Below are 20,895 nucleotides of genomic sequence, written 5' to 3'. Positions count from 1 at the left end.
CCTTTTCGGACTTAATAGGTTCATGTGTTCGAAAATTTAACAAAACATGGGTTACGACTGAGAAAGGAGAGGTGCTGAATTCCCACTATGTTTAAATTTGTATCTTTGACTTGTCCTAGCATGTTGTGTGCAAGAAAAAAAGTGAAAATGAGTAATTTGTCCAAGCTCACTGAAGAAAAGGTAAAACCATTCAAAATAGTGATGAGTTAAACAAAAAACCCAACTCTAGAGTGTTTAGTTGTAAAAGAAACATGATTATTACAATTACCACCTTATCAATATTCATTTAAATAAACATTTTCCTCTCTGTAGTAGGAAAATTTTCTAAAAGTTTCCCTGCCATTGCCAAATCCAGTTCAGTTCCCCCACAGCGTTAGCAAAACAGAATTTTAATGTAGCCGGAATTTAACACTATGTCAATCAGATTTGCTCTGAACCAGGAATAGGTGAGAATGTTAAAAATGCCAGTAAAAAGAAAAGGAGGACTTGTGGCACCTTAGAGACTAACCAATTTATTTGAGCATAAGCTTTCGTGAGCTACAGCTCACTTCATCGGATGCATACTGTGGAAATCGCAGAAGACATTATATACACAGACACCATGAAACAAATACCTCCTCCCACCCCACTCTCCTGCTGGTAATAGCTTATCTAAAGTGATCATCAAGTTGGGCCATTTCCAGCACAAATCCAGGTTTTCTCACCCTCCGCCCTCCCACAAACAAACTCACTCTCTTGCTGGTAATAGCCCATCCAAAGTGACCACTGTCTTCACAAAAATGCCAGTAGAAGCCAGCAGCTTGTCTATGCTAGGGCTCCCTACGTTACCAGCACTGGTGGAAAGTTAAAAAGTTACCCTAAAATAGAGACAGGGCCTATGGTCTGTTATACTAAACTATGCCATGAGTAATAAGGGTTTGTCACACAGGAATGTTGGAAAGCAATGGACTTTAATTCCTGGCCTCAATCACATGACCTAGGTCAGGATGATGAAGGTTAATACCCTTGTCTTATGACAAAAGTCAATACTGCCTGAATTCCAGCAGCTACTGTAAATGCCAGGTAGTTTCTACAGAACAAAGAGCAGGGAAATAAGAAAGGTTCTATTTAGATTTGAAATACAATCTCTTGGAAAGTAACTAATAATTTGGGATGGCATTTACACCTGTGAAACAACAGAAGCTACCTAACCCAAAAGCAATGTCTTCTCCACTGCAGGAGACCATTAACCTAGTAATTAAATAAGGCATTTATCGTTCATCCAGCTTGAGGGTAAGATTAAAACACTTTACAAGCCACCACAAGTAATTAGCAAGTGCTTTAAAAATGACCACCACGGGTTGACAAGTTATACACAAATTCACTGACTTGTTAGGGGGCATTATGAAATGCACTCCATTCTTGTGGAATAAGAGTACTGAAAGGACAGACACCTATTGGTTTAATCTGAAGTGCCATAGCACAGATTTTCTATAAAGATCATAGGGGTAGATCGATCATCTCTCTTCAGTCAAGAAGCAACGTAAAAACGTTTAGCTTATAAGTAGGTTTGCTGCAGGATTGAAGAGTGGACAGCCCTGGTAAAGAGGCAAGAGAAAAAGGTTATTGGGCAGAGACCAAAGCTACAGATTTGAAGGAAACTTTCAACCACTGATTAGAATATAAAGTGAGAGGACAGAAGGAAATATCCTTGTGTGTAGTCCCTTAAATTTATACAGACACGAACACTTGTTTTCATTTTGCTTACATTGAACCTATTTTCTCCCACTGGAATTTTTGTCAATCCATACTTACAAGTAAACTTGAAATACACAATGGAGAGAATAAAGCAGTCTAAAAATAAAGTGAAAGAGTGCCCGGAATAGCTATACCTAATTACTAAAGCTAGTCAAGGAATACCACTATTCCAGAGACTGCACTCAGAAGAAAAAAAAAAATGCTGAAGTCAAAAGAAGCTGAGGGGATTGATAAGGACTTCTGCTACTTTTCACCACTGTCCATCTCATGTCAGCAGCATTCAGTGGCACAGAAGAGTTACTAGTCTCTGGTCAACTGCAGATATTCACAACACAACAATCACCATCACAATCTACCTTTGATGAAAGTCTCACCAGAAAACAAAGATTAAAAAGATTGACCTCATCTCTTAAAGTGATCATTCCGCAACTGGAGTATAGTGCATGAGCAGTGTAGCATGCAGAAGGTTGCACTATCCTATTTTATCTGCATGAAGAGAACTTCTGTTTCCAGTGCCACCAATCCTGCAGTTTCAGGAGCTCTACATTTTAAAAATATATGAAAGACACCAAAAAGAGAGGAACATCTACAAAAACACAGGAGAGGGGGAGGTGGCGGTGAGGACAAAAAACAGAAAGGGGAGAGGGCTGCATTATGTTTAAAATAAGTTACAAACAAGGCAAGGAGATGTAGAAACTGTAGCTATGTTCCCACTGGGAACAAATTTGTTCTGTTTACACTGGCAAACTTTACAGCTGTAATGCATTATCAGTGCAACTCCACCAGCAGTAACAGTGGTAGAAGCAGTACTGTAGCCTGGACTCCATAATGGTAAAATAAATAAATGCTGGACACCATACTATCTACACTATACCTTCTACTGTCGCTACAACTTGTCATGAGTTAGTGTTAACAGTTTTTGGTATATAGACAAAACCTGGGAGCAGAGGGCACTCCTCACAGGATTAGGCACTTATGTTTCCAACTAGAGTTCACAAGCTTTGAGAACTCATTTTCCCTCCAATTGAAATGTTCTGTCAGCCCTGCTTTAGTATCTTCCCCCCTCACAATACCAACATTTAGACAACCATTCATGTCACCAAAACATTTACTGTGTTAATTGTGTCAAACCAAAGTTTGAACTTTAAACCTTAAAACCACAGTTGCATACTCAATCTTTGAGTTAAAGTTTTAAGAAGGGAATTTCTTTTTGGGGACTTTGTTACCTTATCTTCCCAGCATGAGCAAGTTTTAAAAAAAACAAAACAAAAAAACACCCCTAACATTAGACAAAAATGTAATTACTGTAATTTGGCAAGAGACATTATTTGAAAGCTGGATTTATAGTCAAAGGGGCTAATATAAAAACAGTTCACAATTTTGTAAGAGAAATATTTTGAAATATATACTTTTACTTTAGGAGTGTTTTTATTGTTAAACATAGTTCATGTCAACCTTGAGTTACCTACTGATATTAATTCTGCTGCAATTAAGTTTTCCCTATAACATTATATACAGCTCTCTAAAAGAGAGCTGGCACTAAATATATTCCCAACAACCCGTGCAAATCCCCTCACCTAGTCTCATTTTTCAAATTAACAGACGACAAGGAGGAAATCATACCTAAGATTTTTTACCTACTGTAAATGAAAAGATCAAAGGAAAGAAGTTTCTGCTTTTTTCCAGCTTGATTACTTTGAATATTGAACAATTTATATATGCACTGTGTCTGTTTTGTGGACATCTCATACAATTGAGGAAAAATACATTTTAGGAAAATAAAAGTTAGAAGGATAACTCAAGAAGCAGATGTCACTGAAGCTACTTTAACACCAAAGATTGTGAAACATGATAAAAATCAAGATAGCTGGCAATACTGAATCATTAAAAAAAAAAAAAGTTATTCTTTAAGCCTCCCTTCCGGAGTCTCATGATTATATGAGAAACTCTTAAAAAATGAAAAGGAGTACTTGTGGCACCTTAGAGACTAACAAATTTATTTGAGTATAAGCTTTCGTGAGCTACAGCTCACTTCATCGGATGCATTCAGTGGAAAATACAGAGGGGAGATTTATATACACACAGAACATGAAAAAATGGGTGTTATCATACACACTGTAAGGAGAGGAGTGATCACTTAAGATGAGCTATTACCAGCAGGAGAGCGGGGGGGGGGGGGGGGGGAACGAGGACCTTTTTTAGTGATAATCAAGGTGGGCCATTTCCAGCAGTTAACAAGAACGTCTGAGGAACAGTGGAGGGTGGGGATAAAACATGGGGAAATAAATAGTTTTCTGAGAAAGATTATAGACCTTATGCTTGCAGAGAAGAGTTTGAAAACATGAATCCTGAAGGCGTGCACACATGGAAAATTTAAAAAAAAACACCAAAATTATTATTATTATAAATTTAATTATTATTAAATTATTTTTTCAAGATCTTATTTTGGGGACCCTGACTCACTTTTTGGATGTTTGGGGTTGGTAATACTGTTAATTAGATTTCACATTTGTGTTCCTTTACAAATCACATACAGCCAGTGGTGTAGCAAAGAAGCATTCACAAACACCCCATGAGTTCTGCCCTCAGAGAAGAAAGGAAGTAAGGAGCACCACAAGACTAGAAATGCAAGCTTCTACTCCACTTTCCTCAAAAATCAAACATAGCATGTATTTATGGCAAAGAGGACAGAACACCTGGCTAGGAGTGACCTACTGGCTTGATTTAAGTGTGGGCCCCAATTCTGATTTGTCTTTTGTAAAGCTCTCCTTTCAAATAGTGGTGTCAAACTTCATAAATGGTCTCACATTTGTATTTTAAAGCTTGACTTCCTGTTAGACAAGCATTTTGCTATAAATCTGGAAGAGTGCGTTTGTCTCTGAATGTATTGCCCCCACAGATCCTACCATTGAGCATTTGTTCTGTGACAGAATGACAGCATCCATTTCAAAAGCAGGTAGCTCTTGGGGAGTGTTTGCATGCTACCGTTGCCAACTTTCTACTTGCACAAAACAAAACACCCCTGCCCCACCCCCTGCCCTACCTCTTCTCCAAGGCTCCACCCCGGCTCACTCCATTCCCCATCCCCCCGGTTACTCGCTCTCCCCACCCTCACTCACTTTCACTGGGCTGGCTCAAGGGGTTGGGGTACAGGAGGGGGAGCAGGCTCCAGAGTGGGGCCAGAAATGAGGAGTTCAGGGTGTGGGAGGGGGCTCCGGGCTGAGGCAGTGTGTTGGGAAAGAATACGGGCTTTGGGCTGGGGTTGCGAGTTCCAGGGTAGGGCCATATATGAGGGGTTCAGTGTGTGGGAAGGGGCTCCAAGTTGGGGCAAGAGGTTGCAGTGCAAGCTCTGGCTGGAGGTGCAGGCTGGAGATGAGGGATTTGGGGTGCAGGAGAGTGTTCCAGAGGGTGGGAGGGGGAATCAGGGCTGGGGTGCAGGGGGGGTGAGGGCTCCAGGTAGTGGTGCAGGTTCTGGGATGGAAGATGAGGGTTTTGAGTGCAGGAGGGGGCTTGGGGTTGGGGCATGGGCTTACCTCGGGCAGCTCCCAGTCAGTGGCACAAAGTCAGGCTCCCTGCCTGCCCTGGCTCCGCTCTGCGCCCAAGAAGCAACCAGCAGGTCCAGCTCCTAGGCAGGGGGACCAGAAGGCTCCGCACGCTGCTCTCATCTGCAGGCACCACCACCCCAGCTCCCATTGGCCACGGTTCCTGGCCAATGGGAGTGCGGAGCAAGTGCTTGGGGCGGGGGAAGCACACACAGCCCCATGGCCCCCCTGCCTAGGAGCCAGACCTGCTAGCCGCTTCCGGGGCGCAGAGTGATGCCAGGACAGGTAAGGACTAGCCTGCCTTAGACCTGCAGCACTGCCAACCGGACTTTCAACAGTCCGGTCGGCAGTTCTGACCAGAGCCACCAGGCGTTCCAGTCAAAAACTGGACACCTGGCAACTTTATTGCATGCTCCTCTGTTTCAGCAATCTAGCTTTACCAGGTGCTTGAAATGGGTTCCATTGCTTTGTGACAGCATGCACATAATCTGCTTAAAGAAAAGGAGTACTTGTGGCACCTTAGAGACTAACAAAATTTGAGCATAACCTTTCGTGAGCTACAGCTCACTTCATGGGATGCATTCAGTGGAAAATACAGTAGGGAAATTTATATACATAGAGAACATGAAACAATGGGTGTTATCATACACACTGTAACCAGAGTGATCACTTAAGGTGAGCTATTACCAGCGGGGGGGGGGGGGGGGGGGGGGCGGGGGGGGAGGGAACCTTTTGTAGTGATAATCAAGGTGGGCCATTTCCAGCAGTTGACAAGAACGTCTGAGGAACAGTGGGGGGTGGGGGATAAACATGGGAAATAGTTTTACTTTGTGTAATGACCCATACATAATCTGACATAATCTGTTTAGGCAATGTAATGAATTAGAAAGATTATTTTCTCTACAGTAATGGTAGCTCTATCTTCAATTGCCTGTCCACACAGCAGATTCCATTCTGTGACTAATTGCTTGGAGATGGGCATTAGATAATGACTGCAGGACAGTCCTATCAAAATGGGTATCTGATTGGAAGCCTTTAAGGAACAGTAAATAGTTTAGTATTACTAAAACAGGTGTTAAGGTACACAGCTGGTGATGAATTGTTCAAACAGAAAACCTCGTCCATTTAGCTACACAAGCAAGTCTGGTTGAAGGTTTCCTGCTTTGGAGAATAAAAGTTCTGATCTTCAGTTGAACAGCTTTTTTAAGTGAACATCAGCCAGCCAGTATTCCACACTGTTAGATTAGCCCATTGAGCCGTAGGAGAGTGCCAGCCAAAGCCCTTCAGCCCTGGGGGCTGCAGCAATAAGTCCATTAGATCCAAGTACCAGAAATGCCTGGCCCATGCTGCAGCTATCATAATCAGTCCTACGTCTTACCTCAGTGCTGCTCTTGGTATCATGAGAATAGGTAGAAAGGCATACATCAGTCCTGGCATCCAGAGGATGAGAAAGTCATCTGTCAGGGAGCCTTGGCTTGAACGCAGTCTGAAACAATGTCTGATACTTATTTTTGCCGTAACATCTAATTCTTGGGAATCCCCATTAGCAAAATCTGTGAAACTAGTTCTTTTATGGACCATTCATGGCTGTCAGAGAATTGCCTACCAAGTTGATCCGTCAGGATGTTCTGAAGGCCAGAAAGGTGCAGAGCCACCAGTAGGATCTGGTTCAAAATGCACCCATTCCAAAGTGGTGTGGCACTGCCTCCTCCTGACAGAGGGAGTACAATCTTGTGCCCCTTTGCCACTTGACATTATACATAGCTTGGTGCTGTCAGCACTTGTATTATGGATCCCTGAAGTAGAGACAGGAATGCTTTTTACATGCCAGGCAAACAGCTGAGTGCTAGGACTTTTTAGGATCTGAATCTCAAGGTTATCTAGATGAGCCTCCTTCCCCTCTCCCATGCCAATCCCTGAATAGAGGCATCTGTGACCCAAATCTTGGGAAGCAGAGTTGCAGAGAAAGGCTCACTACATGTATGAAGGTCATTCCAACAGCTCAATGCGGAGAGGACTTCTTATGGGAAACATGACCATCACATCAATGCGGTGTCTGCTAGGTAGATACACTGATTGCAACCACCACCAAATATGGAGTGTAGGTGAAGTATGGTATGCTGTGTGATAAGTACATGATACCATCTGTCCTGGAAGTCTTAAAAATCTTCTCAGTGATGTTCTTGGGTGTCTCTGAAGCTGGTTGAAGAGACTTACTGTTTAGAATCTCTCTCTGATCTGGAGTCTGTCAGCGCTCCTATGAACTCTATGCTCGGAGTCAGAGTTCATGGGGACTTTTGTCTGATGACTTGAAGCCTACAAAGGCAAGGAACTTCAGAAGTACTTGAATCGAGTTGTCATTTGTTTTGATTATCTTCCTGCAATCAGCCAGTCACTGAGGTAAGGATAGACCTGGATCCCTTGTCTCTTTATATCAGCGGCCACAACTCTGAAGCACTTGTGGAACATCCTTGGTGCTGCAGAAAGACCAAAGGACAGGACCCTGAATTGGTAGTGAGATGTTCCTAACAGGAATTTGAGGTACTCCCTGTGAGCTGTGTGGATTGATATATGGAATAGGCATCTTGGAGATCAATGGCTGCACTCTAGTCCTGAGAATCCAATGCATTGAAAAGTAGGAACCTGTAACAGCAAATGAAGACGTTGACATACTGAAGATCCAGGATGGTCACTAACCCCCTTTCCGCTTTGGGATAAGAGTAAAGGGAATAAAACCCCTGCCCTTATGCCCCAAGGGCACCTTCTCCACCACTCCCAATTGTAGAAGGGAGTCTACTTCTTATCTGAACAGTCTCTTAGGAGAAGCATTCCTGAAAAGGGACAGGGAAGGGATTGCAACTGGATACGATGCTCTTTGCTTATGATCTCCAACATCCACCAGTCCAAGGTAATGCCAACCTTTCTGAAAATAAAAATAGGTAGTTGCCAAAGAAGGGGTGGGAGTGTTAAGCAAAAAGAGCCAGAGGTCATTCTACCAGGATCTTGACAAGGTTATCATGCCTGCTGCCTGGTGGAAGCCCCAAACTGTGGGGCAACACAGAAGACAGAAAGTTGTTTATGATGGAGTCTGTCTCCTCCTCTGAAGTTCTGAGGTCCTCTTGACTCATTGCAATATTGAGCTGGGAAGCACTGTCTGAAGGAAGGCCATTGGCATGACCGTTTCCTCCGTGAGGTAAAGATGTAGAGGCCCAAATAGGGCTGTGACTTTGAAGAGTTTAAGGAAGAGGAGAAGGGTCTCATCCATTTAATTGTTTAAAAGTTCATTACCCTTGAATAGGAAGTCTTCATTTCTTACTTGGACCACGCTGTGGATCCCTGAAGATTGAAGCCATGCTGACCTCCTCATGGTTATTGCAGGGGCCATTGTGCATGCTGTAGTGTCAGACATGTCTAGCACTGCCTGTAGTGACATGCAGTCAGTCCTCCACCATGAGAGACACGTGTTGCTTCTCTTGAACCACTTTGAAGGGGCTATTCAAAGTTTCTGCCATGCACTTCATCAGGTTCCAAAATACTTTGAATTAATCAACTGAGGCACACATGGGTGAATTCACTGCCTCATCTAGGGAGGATGGAGAGATTGCAGCAGTTCTTCCCCTGGCAGCTAATGTTCTTCCTCGGTCACCTCCTTCTGCCTGTCATGTATCAACAGGCTTGCCTGAAGCAGCCTAATTTGTCTCTTTGGAAAGGGTGCCCTAGCCCTGGAGATGGTTAATTAAACCAGATTCCTGGAATATGGCTGCCCACCCCAGGGTGTGCAAGAAGATCACTCTTGGTAAAGCTAGAAATACTGAAGTGGAGGATACAGAGGGGTACCAAGTAGGATAATCCCTACAAACCCCTGGCCTCTTTCTACTTCCCATCATGGACTCCTCCCTAGCATCCTTCCCTGGCTCCCAATGCAAAAGCCAGGGAGGGAAAGGTGATCAAGGTGAGTCTCTGCTATACTCAGCGAGAGGAGGAAAAGGAGGAAAACTCCTCTGAAAGGGGCCACTCTGTCAGTTGTGCCCTGTCTTGGAATAGGAGTTTGACATCTCTAACCTGGCATACTGACAGCTCAAACTGAAATTACCCTCAATATCTCAAGAAGAGGTGACTGGTACACATATAAGTCATACATGTGCTGAAAGACCAAGATGCCAAGATAGCGCTGAGGTGGTAGGTACATAGAGGTAGCTGGTATCAAAGTGGAAGGTACTGGGGCTATGGTCACCTAGGCACTCAGTGCTGAGGATCTGGATACCAAGGCACTCAGTGCCAGGGTCAATACCAAAGGGTCACTACTAAAGGCAATGCAGTCAGCCAGTTAAGAGGGTACCACATATGTCGACATGGAAGTTGGTACCGGGAGTCAAAAGGGCCTTCTCAGATGGATTCATTTGACTGAAGGCCATCAAAGACAGGTTATGCATCTGATGACCCTTTTATCTCAGTCGGCCTGTGCCGGGGACAGCAACCTGTGCCTTGGATCATCTTTGGAACAGTGTTCATTTCTGCCCATCAGACATCAACACTGATGCAATGGCAGACAAACGGGGTCTCAGAGTGGATGTGGCCTGGGAGCTTGTGATGAAATCATGGCTCATCAGGTCACAGAGAGACTGCCTCAATGGTTGAGGTTTGGTTGAAGCCTCTCTCTCTCTCTCTCTCTCTGTGCCCAAGGAAGAACAGCTTCAGGTGTGTTTCACTCACTTCAGTGTGCTTGGAGAAAGAGCAACAGATGGAACATCATACCAGGATTTGGCTTCCAAGACAGAACAATCACTGTTAGCGTCTGTCATTAATAGGTACTGAAACATCACACGTCTTAAATCCTGATGACTTGACTTCTGTCATAATACTAATATCTGCACTTAATTGAGGGGGTGGGGGGACAGGATGGGAGAGGAAAGAAGGGGTTACCCTCACCAACACTGATTGAAGGTTTTTAAAAAATATATATGTTTTGCCAGGGGGTATAACAGAAACTACACTATCTAAATATTACATACAAGCCTAAGGAATACTACACAATACAGAGAAAGTGGACACTGTAGGGGTTCTGTCTCATGTAACAAGGAACTGAGGGACAGTTGGGCCTGCTCTGCCCTTTATGCCTTAAGGCAGGAGGGCACAGACTTGGTCCAAAAGGATACTGCTAGCCACAAGAATCCATGCTCTCAGTATGGGGCACACCTGTGCCAAGTGTGAAATCCGTGTGGACGTTCACTCTAAGACCATCGTTAGCTTACACGGACTATGCTTGGGGCATTTGCTCACTAAATTTGTCTAATGAAAACTAAGTTACTCTCTCGTTCCACACAACAGAACATACTGGAATGCTGTGGTAGCAGGAATTTTACTTTTAGAGTGTTTATTTCTCTGCCCCATTTAGAACTTTCATTTCTGTAAGTTCTGGAAGTATTAAGCACCACAGATACAGTATTCAATAAATAATAATGTATATCTAATCGTTTTAGAGCATACTGTGTTTGGAAATGAGCCAAGAGAAGGTAGATTTCAGAAAGATGGATCCTTGTAGCCATTACACAGAGGTAGACCACCACTTCTGTCAATACCCCTACAAAACAGATTCAGCCCCAGGGTTCTCTCTCCTTTAGCTCTTACTTGCTAATAGTTTCTCTACTTTTCTTTAGCTAATAGTTTCTCTACTTTTCTTTACAACGAGGTCAGGAGATTGTCAAGTCTAGAATATAGTAGCCACAAGTACAACATACACAGATCAGAGTTGTTTGCACCCTCTTAAATCATTCATCACCCTGTCAATATCAAAAAAACACCTCTGAGTTTAGATGACTTCATTTCCTAGTGCAAAAACATAAATGCTGTCAGAGAGCATATTAAATCAAAACCAACTGTCTAGCTTGCTGTCCTACATCAGCATATATCAGAAATATGCATGCATCTATCATCTGAACAGTAAAATTGAGATTCATTATACCTTTTAAAATATAATTATGTGGAAAAATGTAGTCCATAATATAGCTACTGTTTTTTTGCAGCTTAAGTGAACATTTACAAAGTACTATGTGAAAATAAAACACCTGCTGGCATACCTGAGAAACTATACCAGCTTACACTATATGACATATACTTTGTAGATTTATGGCTAACACTGCCAGACAAGTGTCTCAAAATTCCTGGGAGGGAGCTCTACTGTAGAACTAAAAAAGTCTCGGGTCTAAGATTAATGCTTCTACCATTAACAAAAAGGCATAGTAATAGTTCTTCCTGCTAGTAGTTTTCCAAGTCCCGCTTAAAATCCCACTCCTACAGACACTTATGCAAAAACTGGCCCTATTGAAATCAATGTAATTACGCAAGAACATGCTTAACTTTACTCATAGAAGTGTTTAAGATGGAGCCCTAAAACTTATTTTCTTGTTGCTTACAAGGAATGAGAAACGTGACCATTAAAAAAATAACCTATTGAAATCATGAAGATAGGGCAGTAGGACAGAAACAAGTAACCCTTCTCCTGCCCTATTCCACTACTTATTTGTTGATTTTTTTTTTTTTTTGTTGCATTACATTTAAAATAAAAGTGTAAGTTCCTGGAGCAGAGACTTTTATTATTATTATTCCTGTCATAGGTATAGAACATTATGATGCACTATATAACAGTTACAATGCAAATTTGCAGCTAGCATATTATTCCCTTTTACTATTACCATCACACACAAAAAATAAAGATAAACCATACCAGACCCACTAAGGAATTCTCATTTTCACCAATGCCATCCTGCTGGTTGGCAACAGAGGTGGAGGGACAGTAGCATTATAATTAAGGATTTTTTTGCCACTATGCATATTGAAAAGTTCTCAATACTGACACATTAGGGCATCTCAGTGGCCAACTTAGAGAACATAAGACTCGCAGAGAAAAGGAACACACACAGTAAAACCCACTTGAGTCCGAACATACTAGGGATGTAAATATTTTTTAAAAGTACCTATTTAAATTATTAAAATTATATCAGTTAACCGTTTAATGATTAACTTCACAATCTACCCCAGGCTTGGGGGGAGCACTCACCCTACTGTCTCTCCTTGGAAGTGGAGTACAGTGGGCTGTGGGATCATTTGTGTGTGCATGGCTGGGTGCCATGCGCCTTGCTCTGATCCTACCCCTCACTCTCCCGGTTAGTAGGTGCTGCCTAATGCTGCTAGTTTGGTGGATCACTGCCAGGAAAGCAGCAGTGCCAGGGCAGACCCACTGCTGCAGCCAGCTGCAAGGAAGGGGGTTGCCCTCTCCACCAGGCACGGGCTGCTCCAGTGGTGCCTCGAGTTGGAACTGCAAGCTCCAATGCCCCCACCCCTACCCCTGGTATTGCTGCAGAGTTTTTAAATGTGCACATTTGGTAAAATAATTGTGACATTGTAATACCTATCTGTTTTAAACATTAATTGTAATATATTAAAGGTAAGACTAGTACTTATCGGTTAGCTGTTTAACTATTTAATATTTTACATCCCTAGAACATACTAGGGTAAATTTTAAAAGTGCTGATGGGACTAAAAATGCTTCTATCCCAAAGTTAATATACAGAACAGCTAAGTCACTATGTGTAGCATTAGAAAAATCTGTAGCTATCTGAAAGAGGAAGGCATCAACAGGTACCACTATTTCTGTGTTCCTCGTTCTAACATTTTCAACCCAAGTACAGAGGTCATCATCTGTCCAGCAAACTTAAAGGTTTTTTTTGTTTTGTTTTAAAGTCATGTAAAGGGGAACCTTATGTGCACGTTACTTTGAGATGAAAATATGCATTTTAAACTATATGCTGAACATATGAAAGTACGTGTAGCTAATATTCAGAATACTAATTACATAATTAATTTGGTTTATAAAGTACTTATACTAGAATATTTTCTTGAAGTTCAGATAAGTTCAGATACAGAAAAGTCACAAAACACAGAATTCATTAATACAATAACTATAATCAAATCTCAGGGTTTCAGCTAGTCACATGCAGGGGTCAGGAAGGAATATTTCCTCTCCCCATGCACAACTGGCCAAGTGTACTCTCAGGTTTTCTGCCTTCCTCTGAAGCATCTATGGTTGGCCAGAGCAGGAAACATAACACAGGATGGGATGGATCAGTGCTGAGGTGGTACAGAGAATCTTCTCTCTTAGATGCCTGGCGGAAGTGTCTTGCTCAGGGTCAAACTGACCACCAGATTTGGGGTCCAGGAGAAATTTTTCCTTACGGCCAGATTGACCTCTATCTGCAGCACGGGGAGTGGATCATTTACGCATCTGACCTAATCAATTCCCTCCCATTGCAGGGACCCGTTCTCTGTCCGTGGAATACAATTTAGGGCATGCCTACTGTGCATCTGGGAGCAAGCCTCCCTGACAGGTCCACAGACTCATGCTAGCACTCCAAAAATAGCTCTGCAGATGTTGTTTAATGTTGTGGCTTGGGTTGTCAAGTTCACAGACCCCAGGCTCCAGAGCCTGATCCCCCTGCCCAAGCCACAACATCTACACAGCTATTTTTAGCAAGGTGGAACAAGACATGCTAGCACAAGTTTGCAGACCCAGGCTGGAAGGCTCATTCCCAGATGCAGTGTAGACATGTCCTAAGTCTTTTGAGAACTGAAATGCTTTGGTCTAACATCATTAGGCTTAACATAGGGATAGCTGGATGAAATGTAATGGCTTGTGATATGTAGACCAGACAATGATCTGAGGGTTCCTTCTGGCCTTGAACTATAAACTCTTACTGTTACATATACTTCTATTTAAAAATGTTAGTCTTAGACTTTCAAGAAGTTGGCCTTATCTCAAAAAAGTCAGTTTCATGTAAATATTTGCCTGTCAAGAGGCAATGTTCATCACCAATGAATTCTACCCACAAGCCAGACCAACTTAAAAAAAATGCAATAAGCACCTTAAGCACTCCCTCAGCTCTGCAGGTTAAGTAATTTTATTTAGCTACCATCATAAATATAAATGTTATAACAAAAGTTGACATAAAAAGAAAATCAGAGTTTCTCAGTCCAAGTGTACCTTATTTTAAAAAGACAGACACTTAAAGGTGTGAAAGAACCCTTTGTGTATTGTTACTGGCTATGAAGTTATTCAAAGTTTTAAGACAAAACATATACCATGGCAAAAACTTCATTAAGTTATTCCAAGTAATGTTGACACATGGTGAAAGATTTTGCGAAGTTATTCTTAAAGAGACAGAGATAGAAAAAAACTGGTCACCCAAGGCAAGCAGATATTTGGGACCAAATGAGAAAAAAGAAGTTGGCAGTCTCTGGAGTAGAGAAGAAGCACAGTGGCCCCAAGAAATCCATTCCTTTAGTAACATAAGAGGGAAGTAAGGGAGCAGATCCATTCAGGCTACTTGTTACTGAAGGGAAGGAGAAACCGCCGGTCCCCTCCCCCCCTCCAACAAAAAAAAAAAAAAAAAAAAAAAAAAAAAAGGTAGAGCAGGCCCTAAGCCACTGCTCCTCTAATAGTAAGGGAGTGGAAGCAAAAAGCAGAGGTCCCAGGTTCAAGAGAAGGGCAGTAGGGGTGGGAACAATAAGAAGGAAAGATACTAATTGGTTTAATGTGCAGGAGCAGCAATAACTGGACACATGGAACTGATTAAAACTGTTTATTTGGGGATGAGTCTTCAGGCATGTAGGTATCAAGGAAGTTTTCAAACTCCTAGTGAGTACTTAGGATCCAGTCCTGCAACCTTTCACTTCAAAGTGAAGACTGTGCAAGTAACGAGGCTAATGACTTGAGTGAAAGTTATGGGACGGAGCCCTAAAACAGAATTTTTATTTAAGACTTCATTTGTTCCTGCTGCTTATTGCTCACCTGACAATGCTTCTGGTATTACAAGTGGTTGCTGTGAAAGTGATTATGTCATCACAAAGAAAGGATTAGTGACTTCAGGTGAGGAAAATAGGATTTTATCTTCTCCAGCTGCATAAGACACAAAAGATTGTTTTTCATGCAGCAGTCCCTAGTTGATGAGGAGAAAGAGTCATATACATGTTTTCTAAAATAGTGTTGTTCTTTATCATCAATATAAAATTGAAGAATGCAATTCAGCTTTGTTTTCAGTCTCCTCTAGCCTTTAGCTGTAAAAAGCAAATGATCTGGTTATCATGCTTCTGAATTCCTATAAGAGTATTTGTAATGAATGCCAGATTTTCATGCTAGTAGCAAACCACAAAGAACAGTTGTGTTGGCTGATACAAATATTCTTCCCTGCTTCAAAAAAAATGCACTTCAAACCACTGAATTTTTTCCAGTGCAGGAAGTTGTTTTAGATTAAGTATATTTACACCTGAATATTTATCCAGAGCTTGATACCATGACTTCTTCTCTTCATTGTTTAGATCAGTAAAGTAACTGACAAGTAACATAAACCCATGTACTTTTTAATTTTACATATTTATGAAGATTAAAAACTTACCTTCAGATTAGAGTAATACATGACAAAAGCAGAAGATAATCATTAAAGATTAACCTTAGACAAAAGATCACCACACCAAGTCTTAAGTGGTGAGATAACCAGACTATAATTAGAAGGGTGTTTCATATTAATGAATACTTTGCAATTCTTCTAAGGCACACACACTATTTCACATCCTAGTTTCAACCAAGACACACTAAAAAGTGCTATACTTGTACTTATTTTAAAAAGTGCTCAAGGATATATTGATGATGCTGTTCCAACCAACGTTCACTAATCCTTCCTCGCTAGGAGCCCAAGCCTGCAACTATGCAAGCATCAGGACTTTGGGCTCAGACCCAGCCCAACACGTTTGGACCCCAGGACTCTGTCTAGTCTTGTTTTTAAACTCACAGTTTAAAGGGGTGGGGAGAAAGAGGGGGGGGATGACGTTACAACCCTGGTCCAGCACACCACCAAACGATTCCCAAACCAAAACCTTTAGCTTTGCCACTGACAGGCCTATTATTGGTCCCCAGAGGGTTGCAGACAGGACGGAAGATGCTCAGCCTGCGTCAAGCGCGCACCCTGCGATACAGCACAGCTCAGGGGTGAGGCAGCTTCCCCACACCTCATCCTGAGCAGGAGAGAACAAGCCTCCTTCGCCACAAGAAACTGGAAGCAATCCCGCCGCCTGAGCAGCTCCAGGGCTGAGTTGGGATCAGCAGGCAGCGGAGCTCACAGCTGGGCGCTGGCTGCTCAGGTGCAGCATCCCAGCAGCCGCCCTCCGCACACGCAGCGAGCTCACCGAGCCCCTGAACGCACCCCAGGCACCCCCCACCACCACCCCGGGCAGGGGCGCGGGGCTCACCTCGGCGGCGGGGATGTTCACCACACCTGTCGATCGCCTCTTCTCCCGCAGCTTCCTCTTCTCTATCTGCCCCTTCCCCTTCCTGGCGCTGGGACCGGAGCTTTTCCCCTTCGCCGCCGCCGCCTTCTCCTCCTCCGGGGAGCCGGGCGCGGCGGGGGGCTTCCCCGCAGGCTCGGCCACTCTGCCCCCGGCTGGGGGCGGGGGCTCCTTGGAGCCGGCTCTGGCGGAGAGGGGGACACAGTTCGTGCCCCCGCCGGGGGGCGGGGCGCCCCGCTCCGGGGGGTGCGGCGGGGCGGCCGGGCCGGCGGGGTGCAGGGTGCTGTTGAGCTCGGCAGCCGAGGAAACGCTCCCGGGGGCTTTGCCGTCAGTGCCGGCCGCCGACCCCGGCACAGGCGGCGCCTGCTTTGCCCGCATCTTCTCCCGCTTGGCTTTCCACTCCTCCAGAAAGTCCGTGGTACTGCCCCCGCTGCTCCGGTAGCCGCCGGACGCCATGTTCCCAGCGGGGCAGATGGGCGATGCTCCGGGGGGAGGGGCGGCTACGGGCCCAGGCACCACAGCCTGCGGAGAGCACAGGGGCGCGCGTGAGACAGCCCCGCCCCCAGGGGGCCCCGGCCGCCCCAGGCAAGCGCCGCTCAACCCACCCCCCCAAACCACCCCGACCCCAAAGGGGGGGCCCCTCGCTAACCCCCAACCACCCCGACCCCAAAGGGGGGGCCCCTCGCTAACCCCCAACCACCCCGACCCCAAAGGGGGGGGCCCGTATCAACCCCCGCCCCCGCAACAATCCCACACCCCTCCCCCAGGATAGCCCCTATTCGGCTCCCCCTCCCCCGGGAAATCACCGCTTAACCACCCCCCCACACACACAAAAACCCCAGTCCCCCCATGAGGGCGCCTGTCCACCCCGCCAACAATCCCCATCCTACCCTCCAGGGAACGCGCCCCCAGCAAGTCACCATGCTCCGGCTGCTCCCGCGCCCCCTCCCCAGGCGGGGCCGGAGCAGCGAGCGCCCCCAAGCGGGGCCCGGGGGGGGAAGAAGGGAGTAACTGCCGGGCTAGTCCCAGGCCCTCCGGCGGCGGCGGCTCCGCGTTACCCGCTGCAGGGGGCCACCCTGCCCAGGGAGGCTCCGCCGCGCAGCCCCGTCCCCGCACCACCCCGCCTGCAGCAGCGCCCAGCGCGACTCCCCCGTCGCCGCTGCCCCGCTCTCGGACGGGGCTGCTCACCTACCTCGCCGCTGCAGGGAAAGGGGCGGCGGCGCTGGCGGCCCCGGCTCCGGCTCCAGGTGAGTCGCGGGCGGCTGCTCGCACTGCCCCACTCCCGGAAGGAGCTGAGCGGCTCCGAAGTTTCCCGAGCGCCCCGGGCCGGGCGGCGGCGAGCCGAGCCGAAGCGCGGGCGGAAGCGGCCGAGAGGGCTTTAACAATGGGGTGCGGAGGAGGAGGGGCGGGGGGGGACCCGCCCTGCCAGTGCCCGGGAGCGCGGCGTCCTGCCCGCAGCGCCCGCCCCCGGGCGACGCGAGCCCCGCGGGGACACCTGCCCGGATGTGGCGAGCCCAGCGAGGCGTCGGGCTCGGGGCCCGGGTTCTCTGCGGGGCTCGGGAAGGGTCCTTGGGGGGCAGCTCGAGTCCGTAAGCGCCGAGCTGGGCGAACCCGCCGGTCCGGCCGCTACGTTGCGTCCTTGTGTGGGGAGAGCCTGCTCCCGCGAGCAGCTCCGCCTTGCCGAAAGCCGGTCCGCTGCTGAGATGGACAGTTCTCACCTAGCTGGAGACTGCCTGTGTTTCCAGAAACAGGCGAGTGCCACCCACTCGGGGGTTTGCTTAACCATTCCCACAGCTCGGAGGTTATCCCCAAAGCTGCCCCCAGCTCTTCCGTCTGCAAAGCGGGCTGGAAACGGTAGATTATAAGGTGTCTGGCATAATGACAGTCTGTGTTTGTACAGCACCTTGCACAATGTGATCTTGGTCTTCCAGGTGCTACCACAATATACATAAATAGTAATGATAATGGGTCTTTGGGGAGGTATCTGGCCCTAGTCTGACCAGAAATACCATGAGAACATCCTTTCCTGCCTTGTGCTTGTGGTTAGAGCCAGAAAAGGAGATATATAAACTTATCTGAACACGTCACAACCTCATAAAGTTTGAATCCAAAGATTTGAGAAAGGGTGTTCTGATTCAACAGAGCCATTGTCAGATCCTACCTACAATACATGTAAGAAACAATTGGTTTAATAGTATGTGTCACTGTTATTTTATTCCTCCTATTAAAATCTTTTCTTAACAGCCTTGTATATACAGTAGGCTGAGTGATGCTTTGTAGCCTCTCTAGCTGATCACAACTCATATGAATTACTCTGTATGCCATACTAACTTCCTTTTGCTGTCCACAGATCTGGTAATCAACAAACTGAAATATGTTATTTACATTAATTCCCTAAGAATTCATTTGCTTCTGAAAATGAAAGATGGCTATAGTCAAGACGAGGCATTCTCTCTCTCTAACAAACATTGAGGCATCTTCCCATTCTAAATAATATTGGGGCTATCCTGTCCTTGAGACTGTAGCTGTGTAGGTCTCACTATCAAATACAACCAATGGTTTGGTTAAAGTGTACAGTATTCAAGGACACCCTATATTTCTGGTTTCAGAGTAGCAGCCGTGTTAGTTTGCATTCGCAAAAGAAAAGGAGTACTTGTGGCACCTTAGAGACTAACAAATTTATTTGAGCATAAGCTTTCATGAGCTACAGCTCACTTAGTAGATCAACTGGCAGAAGTTTGCCTAGGAAGCATGATCAACCAAGGTTTACTTCCCAAAATATCATGATAGATACCCTGAAATGTAACTGAATTTTCAGACATTAGTGGTTTTAATGTTGTGGAACTTCATGATCCACTTAATCCTGGTTCACAAGGGGTATATTTACTAAATTGAATGATTGGCTTATTTCAGTAGATTCAGGCATCTTGGGACAGTAGCAGGGAGATATGGTAGCATGATATAGAAGTTTGTGTCACAAACAAAGGAAATCTAGATACCTGGGACTGTGGACTTTGGAGCATATCTCATTGTCATCTATCTCTTTCCTATCTCATTCAGGTTCCGTTGCAAATTTGGCCATCTGGTTAATAAAACTCTTAATGGATTTTAAAATGTAAACTCTTCAGGGGAGGGGGGGAAGTTCATTGTGTGTTTAGCACAATGGTGCCCTAGACCCTGACTGGGGCCTCCAGGCATTCCTACAATATAAATAATAGACTTAGTCCGTGGTTCTACTTTGACCTCATGTACCTCTCCTTCCTGGTCTCCTCTCCAATGTTAGCACTCTGTCACCTGGCCAACATTCAATGCCCCTCTGGTGATCATTTAATTCACTTCTAATTTTCACTCTCTGTGACAGTATTTTTGAGGGGCACCTGTGAGGAAAAAAGTTCACACTTGAGACTTGTCAGTTGAGAATGATTCCTCTTGTATTTTTCAAGGCAAGGGAATAGTCCATCATACAATTTAATCCTTTGGGATATTTTGGAAAACTTTCAATAAGAAGGATAGTAACTTCAGAAAAGTTAATTCTGCACTAGTACTAACATTATTTACCACAGTATTCAATCAATAATATGTACATACTACAGCTGGCTGCCATTTTTCTAATTTCCATTTATCAATGACATTTTTGTTAAAAAATAATAATTTTGTCTAAACCCTCTCAAAAAAAAGTTGATGAAAGTTCTCAGATTTGGTTGTGGTTGTTTTTTTTTTCTTTGGTTTTGTTATTCCACAGGCCATAGAGCTGTCAATTTTGAAAATGATTGAAATGTAAAAACAGTAAAATTAAATATCCTTCAGATGAGTTCTGAATTTATGTGGCAGATATTTCTTCCACTCTGTACCACTCTCCCTGACAGTATGCAAAGGGGCATTCTCTTCAGAGAGATGCATCCAACAAAATACCAATTCTTCTCCACTGCACACACTCCCCAGAGTTGTTAAAAACGGACCCGATGTGGAGAAAGTGTTTTTTCTATGTAATATATCGTGTACATGATTTTCTACCCCTTCTGATGTAGCTGCATCAGTCATTGTTAGATGTTTTTGCTTCTCAAAAAATGTTGTTTTTTAATGCCAAAAAAGGCTCTGTGACCCTCACAGTCTGTTATTTATTAACAGAAGTTATGTTGTGGTGAGGTTGGTTTAAGTGCCCAATTCAAAAATGCTGACTGTCAGATGTTTGCATCTTAATAAGGGTGGCTGTGCTGGTGAGCTTTCAGGGATAAAGTCCCAAATAGTTTTAGTATCACACTGCATGTTTTCCTCAGCCGCA

General features: G+C 44.8%; 1 protein-coding gene across 4 annotated transcripts in view; it reads right to left on the bottom strand.

Annotated features, from left to right (window-relative positions):
* PAWR (pro-apoptotic WT1 regulator) overlaps positions 1–18,343 on the bottom strand; it is a 155,907-nt gene extending 137,564 nt beyond the window's left edge. Inside the window, exons 1-2 of one of the 4 annotated variants that reach the window (XM_037885997.2) lie at positions 17,806–18,343; positions 16,578–17,135 (exon numbers count right to left, since the gene is read on the bottom strand). In XM_037885997.2, the coding sequence (XP_037741925.1) occupies positions 16,578–17,069 (492 nt within the window). In that variant the 5' untranslated portion in view covers positions 17,070–17,135; positions 17,806–18,343. Of the gene's footprint in view, positions 1–16,577; positions 17,136–17,503; positions 17,611–17,805 lie in introns of those variants that run through there. The other 3 variants (XM_043547271.1, XM_043547262.1, XM_037885984.2) reach the window with 3 other exon arrangements.
* Positions 18,344–20,895: the final 2,552 nt, after the last annotated feature.

The sequence above is a fragment of the Chelonia mydas genome, chromosome 1 (assembly GCF_015237465.2).
Source record: "Chelonia mydas isolate rCheMyd1 chromosome 1, rCheMyd1.pri.v2, whole genome shotgun sequence".
NCBI lineage: Eukaryota > Metazoa > Chordata > Testudines > Cheloniidae > Chelonia > Chelonia mydas.
The sequence above is the reverse complement of the archived record's forward strand: the minus strand, read 5'-3'. Positions and strand labels throughout refer to the sequence as shown.